Below are 18,228 nucleotides of genomic sequence, written 5' to 3'. Positions count from 1 at the left end.
ATTCGCTATCAGTAGGTATCGGCTGCTCCTCAACCAAATAAGCGATCCGCAGGTATCGGAGAAGCGGAGGAGCAGACCAAAGCTCAACTACGGCCACCTCTGCGTCTGCATATATGCATATCAAGACAATACTCTCGTGCCAGTTTTTATTGCTTGTAGCGCTCCGGAACACTACGGCCATTTTCTTAGTCAGATAAATACTTAATTACACGATGATGAAATATTCCGATAAGTCAACTCATCCGAAAAGCCGTTCAGATAGATTTTATTGGTACACAAGAAGTGTTGTCTAACAAATTATACGAAGGGTCGCAATCGCGCAGAACAGGTAATAGGCACTTCGCTGATAAGAAGTGATATGCAAGGGCACATGACGAAACGGCCCGTCAATAACTAGCGAATTATTTATTTCTGATATTGCAACTCAGTTTGAATGCTTTCATTCGCAGGTATACCAGTATTTCAAAGAAAGATAATTAATTTTAAAACGTTTTATGGGAAATTTAATATGTAGTTACCTGTTGTCTCTGGTAACATGGCCTATGATAAGGCACGCTGTATGCAATTGACCGATATAGTTCACTTTATCCAGTACCACTTTATTTGGAATTATTACGTGCCTTTGCAACACCAAGAGCATTGCGGAATGTATTGCAGTTATCATTTAAGCGTGCTGTCAGTTGTAATGAGAGAGAGAGAGAGAGGTCGTTTGCATCATCAGCTCCCGCCGCTGCGACCAGGCGACATGTCAATCATTGAGGATGAGTCACAGCCGGGCACGAAGGCGGATTCCCGAAATGCTGGTCGGCGGTCTATGGGTCAGCTCTACCGACTCATATGCCGCTGGTGTCACATATGCAGATGCACTCATTCCGTTTTCACAGCTTTCACCTTTCAGTCCCTACAGAGCACCATCCAAAAATGGGAAGATTTTAAATTGCAACGTCTTCTGGAATACACTCACATGACAAATAAAGCTCCTACAGATATAGAGCTAAAAAGGCAGCAAGGTTAACGTTCGAATGACAGAAACGGACACAAACATCTAAATTGTCTTTACTCATTAGCCACTTACCAAAGAGACCCGTATAAGCGTTATTATATGGCCGTTTTGAGTATCAATCGGTGACAGTGGCCATCGCAAAACATTGAGTAGGTACTGTCCCATGTTTCAGTCGCCTTCTACTGACCGGTGTTTCACATTTCAGTCGTATGCTGCTGACGGCTTCCCTTGGTGTGGGCCGTGCCGCGATTGCGTCCGTTTTCCTGGGTCTCACCATTTACACACCAGAGGTAAACAATTCACTAATTCATACGGAGCAACCGAGATAAAATGAAATGAAAGGAAAATGCTATTGCATGCACAGTTTTAACCCCTGTAGGTACTGTGTTGGGTTGGTATCTGCATAGATTCACATCCATATTATAGCCTTTTATTTAGGTTGTTAGTTGGTTTGCCATAGGTAAATGATGTTGAACTTTTGCATCGTTGGACTTACATATTTATCTTTTAGGTATGTACGTCATTAAGTTCATACAGGTTTTCGTCCTTCGCTCCCAAAAGAATTGAACTAGCCAGTCGCGAAAGCCACCGATGGACTCAGGAAGACATGCCGAGTCGAATGACATGCAATATGACCTCTTTCGACCAGCTTCGTGCATGAGTGGCTCTGACCTGACCTTGACCTGAGGTTAACACACTAAGCTAACAAACAGTATATCATTCGACGCGCCTAAGAATGGCAAACACAATGGTGCCAAAATCGCGGCCTTGCGGCCATTTTTGACATAGTTATTTACCAAAAACGGAATCCGTACCTTGGGACACTTGACCTGACCTCAGGGGTCATCGGTTGGCCTGAGACCTTAACCCTCGCCGGCACAGGGGGGGGTTGATGCAACCCCCCTAAGGTTTTTCGCAAATAACTCGCGTAAAAAGCGGCCGATCGCGACGAAACTTTTAGTACCCTCGCATTGATCAATTTTACACCTACCCTGAAAATTTCATGACCCTGACCAAAATGACCTTTGACCTGTAACCTCTTTTCCGAGACCATGTTTGGCCAGAATCGCGATTCGGCGTATGTCGGCTTGCATTAGCCGCGCGTTTGCAAGCTTTTCGTGGTTTCAAACGTTCAAACATGTGATTTGATGTTGCTCCCATGCATTAGGGTTGGTGCCAACGTCACCTGAAGGTCGGGTCAGGTCATTGACCTTTGGTGACCTCGGTTCACTTTTTCGAGTTTTACATGTTTCTAGGCTAGGTTTTTGGAGCTGAATTCGAATTTAGCAACCATTTGAACATTTACGAAGTAGTTTTGGTGCCTTCGTAACATGTTACGAAGCTGTCAGAGGCGGGTGACAGGTACTACGAATACCCGTCATGACCCCTACCGGTTGACCTGACCTGACCTGACCCAACCTGGTCTAAACGCTTAACGACATCATCTGTGATCAAAACTAACACGATATTCGTGATCAGCACCCCGGAAAACCCCTTAGCAGCCACACTTTACGACTTTTTAACAGGTCCCGATATTCCCGATTTTTGGGTCATTGACCTGACCTGGAAGGTCAACCGATGACCTAGGACCTTAAAATTGGGTATCATTGGCTTCCTCTCGTGACGGGCAACACGCTCGTTTTTTTCCGCGAAGCTCTAGCTCCATCAGGGGCCAAACCCGGGGGGGTCGTACCTAGGATACCAGATACCTAGGATACCTAGGGTCGTACCTTGTGCCGTCGAAGGACTCAAAATGGTCTGTGCCGGCGAGGGTTAAAATGGATACCAGTTGCTGTGTCTCGTAACGGCGAATGTGCTTTTTCCGCGAACCTCTAGCTTAACTAAGGGTGAAACGGCGAGGTAGTGTACCTGCACCCTCCTCACCTCGGCTGGGGAGTATGTAGAAGACCGCAGGTCCGCAGAGGGTTATCCCTCGCCGGACCAATTGGTTTTCTACGTACGCGGGGGTCGGTATGACCTCTTTAGCCGTTACGCACCTAATTGAGCTAGAGCCTCGCATAAAAAACGAGCGTGTGTGCCATTGCGAGACGCAGCGATTGGTGTCCGATTTTCAGGTCTCAGGTCAACCGGTGACCTCTGAGGTCAGTCAGGTAAGTGCCCCAAGGCACCGATTCCATTTTTGGTAAACAGCTTCGCCAAAAATGGTCACAGAGCCGCGAAAACGGCGCCATTGAGTTTTCCTTGCTCAAATGCGTCCAATGGTAGGTAGGTATACCTACTTTTTGCTCGGGTGAGGTCAACTTAAGGTGTCGACCTCGGGTGGAGGTCAGGTCAGAGCTCCTCAGGTCACGAAGCTGGTTGAAGGAGTTCATATTGCATAGCATTCGATTTGGCAGGTCTTCCCGAGTCCATCGATGGCTTTCCTCGCTGGCTCAATTTTGTCGGGAGCTATTGACGAAAAACTCCTATGACCCTGGTGACGTCATAAATGACGTCACGCAAGGTCAACGATGCAAAAGTGAGCATTAAACCGTGCAAGTAGTGCATGAAATCACTGCAGATGTCAATTGTCACATGAGGCCTACCGGGTCGATAGCTTTTCATCGTATGATTGACCAGTGTTCACATATGCTCGGTTGAGTTAGCTTAGCGCCCCGTGACCTGTTGATTTCAGGTTTATCCCACGCACCTGCGCGCCACAGGCAACGGCACGTGTGGCGCCTTTGGAAGGATTGGGGCCATCACCACCCCACTGATAGCCCAGGTAGGTACGGCCATGGCTCAGATGTCCGTCTTCATCCTCAGGATCCTCCTGTTCTCGTCATTCATGCCTGTGATCCGCACTTCGGTCTGGATGCTCATTGACATAGCGGAGGCATTCTTATGGAATAAATGACCCTGGTGTAACCGTTAGCGCGGCCCGGAAGCCAATCCCCGGGCTCTGGTTTCGCCCCTTGGAATGGCTGGCAGCACTTGTCTCCCAGGGGTACTGAATGAAGTGAACGTCTCAACTCCAGACGAGAATACAGAAGTCGAGCAAATGACATCCGCATAGCGTTGAATATAGAATAGGTGCTTGCTCAGTGCCCAGCGGCTTTCTGCTGAGTCGTAGCGAACAGGTGAACAGTGCTGAGTCTGACGGGCGACTCGTCTCCCCACAGGTGCTAATCCACAGCTCGGTGCGCCACACGGCCGCGGTATATGCCTCCTCGGCCGCGCTGGGGATAGCCGCCACACTGCTGCTGCCGTATGAGACGGCCGGCCGCGCCATGGTGCGGTAGGGAGCGGTCGATCCTAACCCACCCACGCACCGACAGGTGTGGGTGTATTCTCAACACCGGGAGACAGTGAGTTGCAATTTACGAGGTCTCCCCAGTCCCTGCATTTTGCAGGTTACGCAGAACTTAATCGTCAGGGAAAATATCGCCGGATCGTACAAACTCTGCCTGCCGCTAACTACCCCGTCCCCGACGACGTATCGTGTGTAAGACTGAACCCCATTTAAGCCAGTCCCCATGAACCAACTGCATAATTCAAAGAACATGAGTTCCAGGCCTGATTGCGTACCTATCTACGAAAACACTACAGCTGCTCGCTTTTGTAGTTTCCAGACATAACATTTTGCGATAAAATGTACAAAAGTGACCCGTGATTCGGTGAAATGCATTGACAGCATTGCTAATGCCTACTAGCATTGTTAAAGGGACCCTCCCACCTTCAAAAAAGTTTATGAATTGGCATGAAAGTGATGTCGCTCGGTTCAGAAAGAGCGAAAACGAATATCTACCAAATTTCACCGAAAAATATTCACCGGTTTTCAAGATATTAGACTTTTACTTTTGTTTACTTTTTTGGGATCTCCGCTGTTTCTAGCGACTTTATTTTAGAAGTGCGGCGTTTGCGGCAGATGTTGCGCGCAAATAGCATATACCACCGCGTGCTACAAAACGTTTTAGTCAAACATTAAAAAATCGTTACATATCTGCGCTGACGTCACACATTCAGAGGGGTATTCCTAAGCATTAGCCCCTCTGAATCAAAATGCTGCAATTTTGAAATTCAATATTTCCGATTTAAGGCATTTCTCGATGTTGTGAGTGCCGAAACCGGTAATTGTGAGCCAGGGACCCCATTTTGGCTATCTCAACTCAAATCTAATGTTAAGGTGGGAGAGTCCCTTTAAAGGGACTATCCCACCTTCTAAAATGTTGTTAAAACCAGTTAAATTGTGCCCGACTTTATAGATTGGATGACCAGGAACACGATTCTGGCATTTATTTTTCATTTAACATCTTAGGCTTCCCATATTCCAAACACAAACTTTCAAATATGTGACGTCACAGCCCAAAATTACCTCCTTCCCGAGGCCACATTACTGTCATAAAGCTGATTCTTTTTACTCTGTAGGCACCACAACAAAGTTCAGACCAAGTTTTAAGCGATTTTTCAACGAACAAACCCATTTAAATCAGAATGACTAAACGAGGTGACGTCACACTAACGGTCGCTCCATGTTGAAGATAGGGCCTTGCACAAGGCCCATTTTCAAATGAAGGGAACGAATTTCTTCAACACCAAGAGGCCGCGGGGGTTGCAACCTAGATAGATAGTGGTTTCTGAACCTCGCCGCAAACTTGGCTATCTCAACTCAAACTCCATGTTAAAGGTGGGATAGTCCCTTTAATGTATATTATCCATACATGAGAATCGCATGCATACATATTTATACACTTGAGTACGACCAAGGTCCAAAATACTCCTACGTTTTCATCGAGGCGATCTATTTCGGCGCGACTTTGTTCCTTGTTTTGTATAATGCATGTTTGTGTATACCCGATTATTTAAAATGCAAGAAATAAAATGCGAATAACGTGCGCCAGGAATCTTGTAAGAAATAGCCGAAAAACACAAATGTTAACTGGTGAGTTGCATTTTGAAACATGTTCGTCACTTCAATAAAATAACAGTATATCCAACGCGTGTATTGTATCGCACGCACCTATCAGTCATTTACAAAATGTGTTTCACTCCACTCGTTTTACATTACAGTTTCACAGCACCTTCTCAAACAAGGGTAAAAACTCTCGTTACAAACTTGCAGAGCGTCTCATTAAGAAACACAGGCAAAGTACAAGGATCGCCTGATGACCCAGAATCCCTCTCTCAGACAGTACAGCCTGCTGCAACCCGTCATAGCGCCAGGGCAACACAAAAGAACATTTACAAACGTTCAGCAACCCACGGGACCAGTGACAGCTCGCACAAGACTGTCCATTCTCGGTAACGAGCCTGCCTGTGGTATTCAATACCCTGTGCCTGTGAGCCTGTACCACATCTAGACATGTTACAACGCAACACTTTTTGATGCCAATACCAATTCAGAGGCCAGCTACACAAACGTATACAAATTATCAGAACGGCACACTTATTATGGGCGCAGAACCGGGCCGGCCCGTGTCAGAGACTGCCCTAGGGTTCTGACCTGTGTCTGACGTCGGTCAAAGGGTCTCTCCCCGTGTCCCGTCAGCAGGTCACGGCTCGTATCACACGACGGTGAGCGGATCCCGGTCGGCCTCTGACGTCACCAGCTCCACCTGTTCGGCCAGCAGCGCCTCCAGCCGGCCGGCCAGCCGCGCCAGAAAGCCTCGCTCCGTGTTACTGTGTTCGCACAGCACCACATGACTGCCGGCGTGCGTGGCATCCAGCACCTGACGGGGGAGGGGGTACGGTCACAGAGGGTAGCAGTAAGGCGACAGGACCGGTCACAGCAGGTCACAGTGGAGCGACGGGTGACTCGACTCTGGCCACTGATATGCAATGGTCGACGGTCGTACAACACTTCTAGAATTAACCCGCGCCCCGTTGGGCTCTGCCGAGCAACGCGCCCTGTTGGGGGGGGGGGGGGGCATTTTGGCCCCCTCTAAGATCTCGAGAACCACGCAACCTAGCGACAAGCGGCAAACGGTGTTGGATAGCCCTATCAGGGAACTACCCTGTGACCCAATTTTATTGACCTGGGTCAAACCGATGACGTCACAGGTCAGGTCAAAGGTCCAATTTTCACCGTTTACAGGCATTTCAAGAAATGCGTTGTAAAATCGAGTAAAATGCATTTCATTGAAAATCATCGATGGGGAAATGTTCTTCAAACACATATATTGCTATTTGAGGTCACTGATACCAGGTCAGGTCACAGAGGTCAGGTCACTGGGGGGTCACAATATGAAAGTGTCGTGTGATACATGTTTTATGGTCCATTTTACATGACAAATGCGATTATGTGGGTCAGGCAGCCTTTGGGGCCAGCTTAGGTCACGATTTGGTGAAGGTCAGGTCAAGGTCAGGTCAAGGTCAGGTCAAATTTCAAAGTTAATATTTTGCATAAAATGGGCATCGAATCGATGCAGCTCGTCACGGGGAGTTCAATGGTGGTCTTTGTTCTGCCGTACGTGGTCTAGAATCGCTAAAAATTGAGTTAAAAAATTTGACGTCATCATTTTTGAACAGTTTTTTTTTCGCTATAACTTGGCCAAAAAACGAGATATCGATCTGAAATTTGGTATGTATATAGAAGAGCGCAGGGACTATCACATATATTCCGGTTTTTCGAATTTCGGAACAAATTTTGATTTTTTTTTTAGTTTTTCTAAAATCTTTTTTTTTATTTTTTGGGGTCAAAAACCCAAAATTTTGAAAATCCGAGATAGCAGTTTTGTAGCGCCGCTTTTTGTCTACTAGACCACATTAAGAACTTTGAAATTTCTTGATAACTGTAGATTTGGTGAGCGTTTCAAGATTGCATGTTTTTTGCTCATTTTTGCTCGAACATGACCTCAGTTTGACCTCAATAACTCCTGACCTAAGGTGACCTAAGACTTGAAATTTAGTGTGAAGGTGTCAAATTGATGCCCGGGAAGGTACTGAAAATTTGGCGGCGCGCAGCGCCGCCGTTTTCTTGCTATTTAGGAAAAACCACAGGGGGGGGGGCCAAAATGGCCCCCAACGGGGCGAGGATTAACTACAACGGTGCAGTAACTGTACCTGCACTGTATTAGCTGTAGCAATATCTATACATTTTTCTATTATTTGCAACATTGTGACGGCGATGAGTAAGCGACCTCCGGACAGTATGCATACTGGGAAAATGTTGAGCCCGGCGACCCGTTGTCGTTTGGCAGTAGTCCGTACCTCGTGGTGTGACATTTCGCCGGTCAGCAGAAGGTCGGCCTGCTGACCGGCCAGTACGGAGCCGCCGGAGCCGGCACAGACCGCCACCGTCCGCACCGGCGAGTCTGAAAAACAACAAATACAGATACAGGAGGCAGTCCGCATCGGCAAGTCTGAAAAAGGACAGATACAGAGATACAGGGTTGTACGCACCGGCGAGTCTGAAAAAGGACAGATACAGAAACAAATACAGATACAGGCCGTAACAAATACCTACAGACCGTAATAATCGTATGCACCGGGAGTCTAAAAAAGCAAAAAAAAAACAGATATAACGCGGATATAGGTACGCAGAACCATAGAGATCTTATATACATAGAGATGACATGCACTTAAAATCGTGGCGATTCAGTGGGTCTTTTTAAGCAACTTATTTTTAGCCAGTAGCGTGCCAATATGGCTGAGGCATTGTTGGCCTGAAGAAATTATTACGTAGCGCGCGAAGCAGGCGTAGTCTTTCGTAGATTAACAGAAATTTCTGAGTATGAGCGGCCGGCCGGCCGTGGTTACGCTTTTGCGAGGCTTATATCTCAGCAACCACTTGACCGATTTACATTCGATGATTTTTCTAGGGTAGCTTCATTCCTTCTACCAAGTATTGAAATATTCTCGATGCATGTGGGTGACCGCTTATGCACGTGCCACGTGCAAAACGAAGAGGTGTCAGTTTTGCAATTGTTGCAATATCTTGGTAACTAATTGGCCGATTGCGCTGAAAGTTGGTATGTATGTAGGCACCCACTAGGCATTGCATATCCATGTGCCACAGTTGGGGTGCTACTGCACGTGCGCACGTGCAGGGGTCGATTCCAGATCTCGAGAACGGCTGAACCGATTGTGCTGAAATTTGGTACATGGTTAGGGACCAGTTAGTAGGGTGCCGTGCAAAAGTCAGTTGTGACCCATTTTGCACGTGTGCACGTGCAGGGTGCCGCTTCCAGATCTCGAGAACGGCTAGGCCGATTGCGCTCAAATTTGGCACATCGCTAGGGACCGGTTAGTAGGGTGCACACCCCCCACTAACTTGTGCACTGCACCGGGTGCAGTGCACAAGTTAGTGGGGGGTGTCCCTTGCAAATTCGCTTGTCCAAGGCCCACCCTCTCGCTCGCTCCGTTGGTCGCCCCAAAAGGCGTTTTCCTGGTTAAAAATATTGCTGTTCTTTCCTGGCTGATTTCATTCCTGAGGTAAGCAATGAAATTTGTAACATGATTTCATTTTGTGTTTTTATTGAATTCCTTAAAAGTTCGCCTAAAAACATTCTCTCTCATTCAGCCTCTCATCAACCCGGCAGGCGGTGGACCTCCCGGCCACCTTCCGCGCGGTGGGGGAGGGGGTATTTTTTGCCCCCCTCCCGTATCTCCGAAACTACTGGACGGATCCGTAACATTCAAACGATGTTCGATAGCCCTGTCAAATTTGTCGACGGAACTCCAATTTCATTGACCTCGGGGTCACCGATGACGTCACAGGTCAGGTCAAAGATAAAATGTTTCGCGTACGTTAAAAATAGGGCGTACGTTGGCTAGTATGTGTTGCCATTAGAGGTCACTGATAATACCATGTCAGGTCACAGGTCAGGTCACCAAGGGTCAGCACATGAACCAACTTTACTATTTACTAGGGTTGTGCGATGCATGTTTTATGGCCCCCCTGGCATGGTCCCCCCCCAAAAAAAGGTTACAGGTCTAAGGTCATTTGGGTCAGGTTCATGGAATTTTCAGGGTAGGTTCCTTGAGATTTGGTCAAGTTTGGCGCTTTCGGTCAACCGTCGTGAAAACGGCTGTTCTGAACCTTTCTGAGCACGGTGCAAGCTCAAATATACATATGTTGCATGTTCCCATTCAATGATACATTAACCCTCGCCGGACCTATTGGTTTTCTACATACGCGCCGGCCGAGGGGGGGGGGCGGGTACGACCCCCCCCCCCTCGCCGTTTCGCCCCTGGTGGAGCTAGCGCGTCGCGGAAAAAACGAGCGTGTGCGCCATTACGAGACGCAGAGATTGGTACCCGATGTTAAGGTCCTAGGTCAACCGGTGACCTCTGAGGTCAGGTCAAGTGCCCCAAGATACGGTTCAGTTTTTGGTGAATAACTTCGCAAAAAACGGCCGCAGAGCGCCGATTTTGGCAGCATCGTGTTCACCTCGCTCAGTCGCGTCGAATGACATACTTTTTGTTCGGGTCAGGTCAACTTGGGGTGTTGACCTCGGGTCAAGGGCAGGTCAGCTCCCCGAGATCACGAAGCTGGTTGAAAGAGGTCATGTTACATATTACTCGAATCGGCAGGTCTTCTGGAGTTTATTGGTGGCTTTCCCGACTCGCTAACTCCATTTGATGGAGAGTTATTGATGAAAAACTCTAATGACCCAAGTATATAACTGCAATTTGAAAACCGTAAGCCTCATGCTAATAATTATATTCGAAATAGGGCCAGAAAATAAGACATGTTGGCCAAACTGACAAACTGACTTTTGTCAAACCGTCTTACGGTTTTCATTGCAGTAATATATGTAATCATGAGCCTCAAAACCGCGCTTTCTTTTATCAATGACCCAAATGACCATAAATGACGCCACGCAATGTCAACAATGCAAAAGTGAAGCATCGGACCTTGCAAGGCGTGCAAGAAATCACGATTCCATGTGCTGGAGACAGTTTGAGATAGTTCTCGGCGCTAACATAGCAGTTTTCATTTTTCCCCATTGACTTATACCTAATGGTGAGGTCACGTGGCCGACCTGTCCTCATGTGATTTTTAGGGAAAATCCGAGATATATGTACAAGTTATGAGACCTCTGCATGATACTACATCCTGTAAGTTTCATCTCCCTGTGAAAGTTCCTCTGGCACTGACGGCGTTGCGAAGTTGCGACATCTGAGGACCATGCAGAGGTTCACTTATGACGTGATAGGTCAGTGACCTGACCTGACCTGAAAATGCGGTTGGTGTCACAAGATGCGGCTTGGATCAAAGGTATGCCAAGTTTCAGCTCTCTATCGCCTGCGTGTTCGGAGCTATCGTGAAAAACCCTATAGGGAGGCGGCACCCCCCCCCCCCCCGTCGGACGGCGAGGGTTAATGATACATGCAGTACCTGATACGAGCATAAGGTTAAACATGCCTAATTTCATTTCAAAAATAACGCTCGAAAGCGTCACAGCTAGACAAAAAAGAAAAACTGTACTTAAAAATAAGCGGATGTGAACACAATCTCCTTGACCGAATCCTTACAAAATGCAAGTCACGGGCCATGACACCCCAGAAAACCTTGCTTAAAAAGACCCACTGAATCGCCACGAAATCAAGTGCTTTAACATAGGCGTGTCATCTCTATGTATATAAGATCAAGGCCATATTATAAGATCTCTATGCGCAGAACCACATAAGCAAAAGCGAGTCTGAAAAAGAACAACATCAATTATATAACTATCCAAACCGAACAACACCGATACTAGCTATAGCTTTCAGCACCGGAGAGTGCGAAAAAAACAATGACATCAACAGTACACCACTCTGACGTTTCAGAACTCGGCCCTAACGCGCTGAACATGACGTAAAATTCAACTGCGTCTGCGTCCAGTTGGACCGAGGACCAGCAGTGCTTCACACCGCTTAACCCGCGCTCAAGTGTGTGGGGGTGTTTGAACACCCCCCCCTGCGGTTTTTTGGTATACCTTACCGGGCATCCTTTCCCCATCTTCCCTGAAAATTTTAGACCCAGGTCACCTCAGGTCAGGTCACCAGGTCAATCGAAGTGACCCAACCTCCAAAAAACTTTGGGGTCCAGCCACGGCCATAGTGGTTGACAGAAAGTTTTGAAACTTTCAGGACTTCAATAACTCATTGGTACAAACAATTCGTATATCTCAGAATTTTGATATCGGTGATCTCGGGTCAGGCCATTTTTTGGGTGCCTCCATTATATACGTAAACCTATGGGGATAAGGCGGTATCTACGATGTTTCATAGCTACTGGCTAGGAAACGTTGATAAGTTGTGTTAGATGTGTTTTCATAAAAGGAGAGGCGGCTACAAGACTATTTTATGATCTTGACCTTTCAAGGTCATATTAGGTCATCTGGTCTGAACGGTACTGCATAGGCAGATATTGGTGTATTGGACCTCTGGACCACGAATAATGACCTAAGCACAAATCCTACATTTGTGTCCTGTCGCCAGTTATATTGGCTCTTCTCACCTAGTTGGATTTTACTCTCACTTCATTATTTTACGAAATAACGCAGATTTGAAGAAGTGACATTTTCAAAACATTTTTTTTTCATTGACCTCTGGTGACCTCAATATTGACCTGAGGTAAAAAATGACTGAAGAAAATTCTTCATGATTTTTGACGAGCTTTCCATTGCTTTTTTCCGTTTCTTTCTACGATGCCTAGGAGCCGAGTTAGTGGGGGGGGGGGGTGTTCTACCCCCCCCCCCCCACACACACACACCAGGTCGTGGAAAATCCAGACTGACACTGGGGCGCGGGTTAATTAGAAATTGTTATTGCAGCCAGAGTTTTATATGATAGCCACGTTACAATAAAACATCGCCTTATTGCATTAACCATTTAAAATAACAAATGCCTTTAGTAAGGTTAGTTCATTTTACGGTAAAAATTATGTGTCAAAAGTTGCCGTTACCCACTGCGACTTTCTACAAGCACGACACAATGAAACAAAGCACAGACCTTTCATTACTACATATCTAGGAATGAGGTGGTCTATGAGCAAACCCAAGTCAATTATGCTATGCAATATGCACGGTCGAGTCAGAAACGTGTCCGCCGTGCCGGGTGACCGGGCGCCGTGAGGGGGAGGGAGTGATTGACAATCAGCCACTGACGACTGACTGTCAGCAGTGGGGGAGGGGAGGGACGACTGCCTGTCGGTGAGGGGACGAGACTGACTGACGTCTGTCTGCCCGTGAGGGAGAGGAGTGGGTGGGCCGGAGGGGCTGACAGCTGTCTGTCAGCGGTGGAGGGGAGTGGCGACTCCCCGTCACTCTGGGGAGGGAGCGGCTGACACGGACGTCTGCCGTTCGGTACACAGGTGACTGACAACTCTCCGTCAGTGACTGACCTTTGGGCTTGCCGACGGCCTCTGCCAGACGGACATGCTGCAGCTTCAGGTGCTTCTTGATGGCCTGCACGGCCTCGCTGAGGGAGAGCTTGTTCTCCAGCTCGGCCAGCCGCCCGGAGCCGCGGCTGGGCTCCGGCAGCTGGGAAGGCGCGCGGGTGACCGATCAGTGGCTCAGCCACCGACATAACACAACAGACAGCGCGGCATTCGACATAGCACTAACGCATCAACTGAGCACAGCACCAACCAACCGACACACTAACTAGGCATAGCACAAACATCACATTACCAAAGCATCACATTAGTACCATAAAAAACTTCTGCGTAATACTTAGAAAGGAAATGGGAAGAAAATAATCTAAGTAACGAATGCAAATGTTTGGTAGCCCACACGTGTCACTGACTGAGGTGCAGTTCCCATTGTGGAATGATTGCTGCAGGTGCACCACACAGCCAGCTCACCGTGGGGACTTATGCCATCCTAGCACGCATTAAGTGGCAAGTTAAAGTATTTCGATTTCCACTTTTTTGTTATTCATTCCACGTAGAATTGTCCAGCGCATCCGAATCACACCTTAAATCGTCTGTAAAATGATTGTGTATGCCTCAAAAAACCTCTCAAAGTGTAGCTTCGTCCTGACCAGCGTCGTGCTACCTGCATACAGCGAAAAAGCACACTACAATAAAACGCCCTCTCACTCGTTTCCCTGAACAGCAGGTTATAGTTGCGACATGTTTTCATTATCTTTGACTTATAAGGAAGATGATGGTATGCACGAAAATTTCCAAAATTCATCCAAATGTATAATTTTTGACCGAAATGCTAAAAATGTTAAAATGCTTCTTGATTCAGAGAGTTGACAAGCAAACTATTGCCTTACAAAGTTTGATACGCGTTGGTACGCGTGGAAATGTATATCAAAATGTTCTCCAATAATTTCTGCATCGGGGGCAGCTCTCATTTTTTGCCGAAATTTGCCTAAACCAGTCACTATGAGACGCCAAAGCAGACGGTGCCGCGTGGTTTCTTACGCCCCGCCGGGCCGCGCCGCGGCGGGTTACCCGACCGCAGCACACCGCCCGGGGGTTTCCGGTCAGTATAGGAGTTGGGAGGAGGGAGGAAGGGGGTGATACCATGTTGACATTATTTTTCTATCGCCAAATGTTCTTTTTGAACAAAACAACAACACCCTTGCAACGCTGCGTCCATTTTATTGGCTATCGCCGCCAATGTTCACCTTATTGGACTTACCTACTGGTGTTCCTAATGAATTTCCTACCGGGTGTTCAAATTACCTACCTAGGACTTACCTAGGTACAGTACAGAACTTTGATATATGTAAATCGAAAAATGCTGTAACTTTGTAAAGTGAGGTTGGAGGTTTTTGGGGTGCTAATCACGAATTTCAAGCTAGTTTTGATCAAGGATGATGTTTTCATGCTAGGCCGGGTCAGGTCAGGCCCGACCAGTAGGTGTCTTGCCGGCTATCCATAGAAGGTAGGCGTCGATTACCTTTGACGGCTTCGTAGCATGTTCCGTTGGGCACAAAAACTACTTAAATCTTCAAATGGGTGTTAAGTTCGAAATAAGCTCCAAGCACTTATCTAGAAAAATCGTATAACTTGAAAAAGTCAACTAAGGTCATCTAAGGTAAATGACCTTGATTTCACCGTAACGTGACCTTAAAATGCAGAGAACAAACAGCATTTCATACCTTGGAGAGTTAACAATCACAACAAGACTGAAAACGCGCCGATAATGTGCGCTGATAAGCGCCAAATCGATACCAGCCTGACATGGTCTGGTGAAACAGGTCACAGGTCAAATTTTTATTAAGGTCAAGGTCATGAAATTTCAAGTGTGTGAGTAACATTGATCGAATCGAAGGTATAGAAAGTTTTGTCGTGATCCGCCACGTTTTGCTTGAGTTAGTATGCGAAAAGTCGAGGACAGAAGTCTGTGCGACCCCCTCCCCCTTTAAGTGCAAGTACTAACAAAGTGCAAAGGTTAAGCCCGAAATGCCTTTTGGTGATTGGGCTAGACATGAACAAATATCTACTTCTAAAACGATTGTAGTTTCGTTCTACTTTTTTAACGCTTCCACGCCCACGATGCATTGCTAGCCGAAAACGCTTCAGTGCTAAGTCTGTGGGGAGGGGGCGGGGGAGGGATGGGGTCAAGCAGGAGAGCCAACCATGTTGTCAGGGATCATACACCCTAAGCCTAACCATTTGAAGGTGAAATAAAATTAGTTAAGGTAGCGGAGGATGCGATATAAATAAATTCGTGCTAGGATCGATAAAAACCCCACAGTGCAGCTGCGCCGCCATTGTGGTCCCCAGTCTGTCCTCACCTGTTCGGCCGTCGTGAGTCGAGTGGCGGCCGAGGTGAGTCCCGCGGAGCCGAGGAACGCTGTCAGGGTCGCCAGGTGTCTCCGTGGAGTGCTGACGACCAGATGAAGCCGCGGCTGGGGGCCGCTCGTCAGCGGACTGCCCAGCGTGCGCACGTCCAGCACCACGTCCTGATACCTGGCGCACGGGCAAAGCGTGATCGGTCACAGCGTCTACGGTCATAGTGTATACGGTCACAGTGTATACGGTCACAGTGTATACGGTCAGTGTATACGGTCACAGCGTAATACGGTCAAAGCGTACACGGTCAGAGCGTAATACGGTCAGAGCGTGCGTACACGACCACAGCGCAGCAAAATTATAGCGTATACAGCCACAGCTTATACGGTAACAAACAACTACCTAAAACAATACTAAATTCCAGTTGCGCCACATCAGTATCCCGTTTGAAGACTCCTTTCATCTAGCATTGAGCCTGTCGGCTGTCACGAACGATCATGTACCGAATGAACGAAAAAGAGCGCAACCCGGTCTCATTACGTGCCTTGGTATATTCCTAAGATCTTTACACAACGCATGAGGTAGTTGGCTGACAAAGGCACCCGCTGATAGTACTGAGCTAATCGTCACCGTCTTATAACGGTCACCCTCGCAGCCGGTACTGACCTAGCCTCTACGGAGGCGCCGGGCAGCTGTCGGCACAGCTCGTGCAGGTCGTCCACCCAGTCGAGCTGGCGCTGCGGACCAGCCGGCAGCGCCACCGCCAGCTGAACGCTCGGCTCCGGCGCCAGGCTGGGCGTCAGGGGCGTCACTCGGGCAGGTCCTGGGAAGACGGGGGGGGGGGGGGTCAGAGGCGGGCTGACGGGACGGGGAAGACGAGAACATGGAGATGAAAGTGATGGGAGATATAGAGCGACATATTTCTGACGAAAAAGACGGCAATTTTGTGGATATTGTAAGCGTAAAACGCATTCGTGGGTATTTTGCGCACACATATGGCTATAGTAAGGTCGGTAGCAGTGCGCCCAGACGCACCGAACGCCTCGCAGAGCCAGTCGTTGACGCCGCCGTCCAGAGCGTCGTAGCAGGTGTGGGGCGAGTACACGGCGATACGGTTTTCCACACAGGTAACGGCGATACGCTCCTGTGGACAAAACAAACGGCACAGGTGACGGATGAAATAAACGGCACGACAGACATATGACGAAAGAAACAAACTGCACGACCGACAGGCGATGGACTAAACGAGCAGCACATCAGAAAACAGAACAGATAAACAAACAGTACAACTTAACATTTACCAGTGTGACCAGGGATGCGGAGCCGTGGAATGCGGACAGCTTCGGCTCCGGCTCCGGCTTCGGATAAATAAAATCGGCTCCGGCTCCGACTCTGGCTCCGGGTGAAATGTTATGGCGGCTCCGTCTCCGGCTCCGGCTCCAGGCAAAAATGTGCCGGTTCCGGCTCCGCACCCTGAGTGTGACATTATTGACCGCCACGCCACCTGTAAACCCCACAGCCGCGCTGGCCCAAACGACAGCAGCCTACCTTCCACGATTTGGAGAAGGCCAGCCGCTTCAGAGGCCGGAAGATGGGCGGGTGATAGCTGAGGATCAGGTCGACCTTCCGCTGCACCGCCTCGGCCATCACGTCCTCGGTCAGGTCGTTGGTCAGCAGCATCCTCTGAGGCACGGCAGACAGAGATCGACCATCAGAGATCGGGGCTGCTACATGTTCCATCGCATATCAGCGATACAACCCGTCTGACAGTCACAGCATTTGAAACAGCTGTGTAAACCTAGCACTGAGCCGTGAGCACTCTGTTTTGTGTTTTCCTTACGTCTTTCTACGGCTTATGATCTTATTGTAAGTTATTGTGTAATTTTTGTCTAGAATAAATTTAATTTTTCTTTTAGAGAAAACCACCACTTGATTAAAGTTGAGGCCGAATAAATTACTTTTGTAAGCATATGACTTAACATTAACTTGAGAAGGCAAATAAATAAATAAAAGCAAATTGCAAATCATTATGCTTATAATAATAATTATGAATACATATATGCTGATCAGGGAAGAACCACTACCAAATTTTTCTGCCATAGATTATACTGAACCTCTATTATACATTATATAAAATAATATTTGTGAAGTGTCAAATTTCAGCAGCGATTACCTGAACAAGTTTGGGTGGCGATGGTTCGACGAGTAGTCCGACATTGTCCCACTTTTCGGCGAGTCGGCTGGGCGCGAACAGTTCCAGTCGCGAGATGACCTCCGGGAGCTCGAGGCCCAGTCGGGCAGGCTGGCCGGCCATGTCACTCACTAGCGAGGCAGTGGCGCAACACCACTAAAACTCGCCTGCAAATGGCAATTTTATAACCGGTCAAACCTTCATACACCAATGGCCATACTTCAATGCATCTTACTTCGTAATCCCTACCATCTGGTGGCACTTTCAGTATCCATGCATTGTTTATTGATTCCAACTACGTACCTACTCACTCTGTCTGTGATAAGAATTTAACCCTCGCCCTGGCGGGGGGGGGGGGGGGGGTCGATGCGACCCCCCCAAGGTTTTTCGAAAATAGCGTAAAAACGGCGG

The 18,228-nt window shown here is 47.9% G+C and overlaps 2 protein-coding genes across 2 annotated transcripts in view; one reads left to right on the top strand and one right to left on the bottom strand.

Moving 5' to 3' along the window:
• Positions 1–4,245, top strand: part of LOC122381238 (synaptic vesicle 2-related protein-like) — a 31,082-nt gene extending 26,837 nt beyond the window's left edge. Inside the window, exons 10-12 of the mRNA XM_043365193.1 lie at positions 1,209–1,293; positions 3,639–3,728; positions 4,126–4,245. Coding sequence (XP_043221128.1) covers positions 1,209–1,293; positions 3,639–3,728; positions 4,126–4,245 — 295 coding nt within the window. The remainder of the gene's footprint in view (positions 1–1,208; positions 1,294–3,638; positions 3,729–4,125) is intronic.
• A 1,688-nt stretch (positions 4,246–5,933) lies between these two features.
• LOC122381256 (NIF3-like protein 1) lies at positions 5,934–18,015 on the bottom strand. Its single transcript, XM_043365225.1, has 8 exons — positions 17,800–18,015; positions 17,175–17,309; positions 16,662–16,770; positions 16,293–16,449; positions 15,629–15,803; positions 13,275–13,413; positions 8,153–8,256; positions 5,934–6,672 (listed from the first exon to the last, which is right to left on the bottom strand). Exons 1-8 carry the CDS (start codon positions 17,938–17,940, stop codon positions 6,508–6,510), a joined length of 1,125 nt encoding a protein of 374 aa, XP_043221160.1. The 5' UTR covers positions 17,941–18,015; the 3' UTR covers positions 5,934–6,507.
• Positions 18,016–18,228: the final 213 nt, after the last annotated feature.

This window comes from Amphibalanus amphitrite, unplaced genomic scaffold (assembly GCF_019059575.1).
Source record: "Amphibalanus amphitrite isolate SeventyFive unplaced genomic scaffold, NRLGWU_Aamphi_draft 000116F_arrow, whole genome shotgun sequence".
Lineage (NCBI taxonomy): Eukaryota > Metazoa > Arthropoda > Thecostraca > Balanomorpha > Balanidae > Amphibalanus > Amphibalanus amphitrite.
Note: the sequence above shows the minus strand (reverse complement) of the source record. Positions and strands in the feature narration are given on the sequence as shown.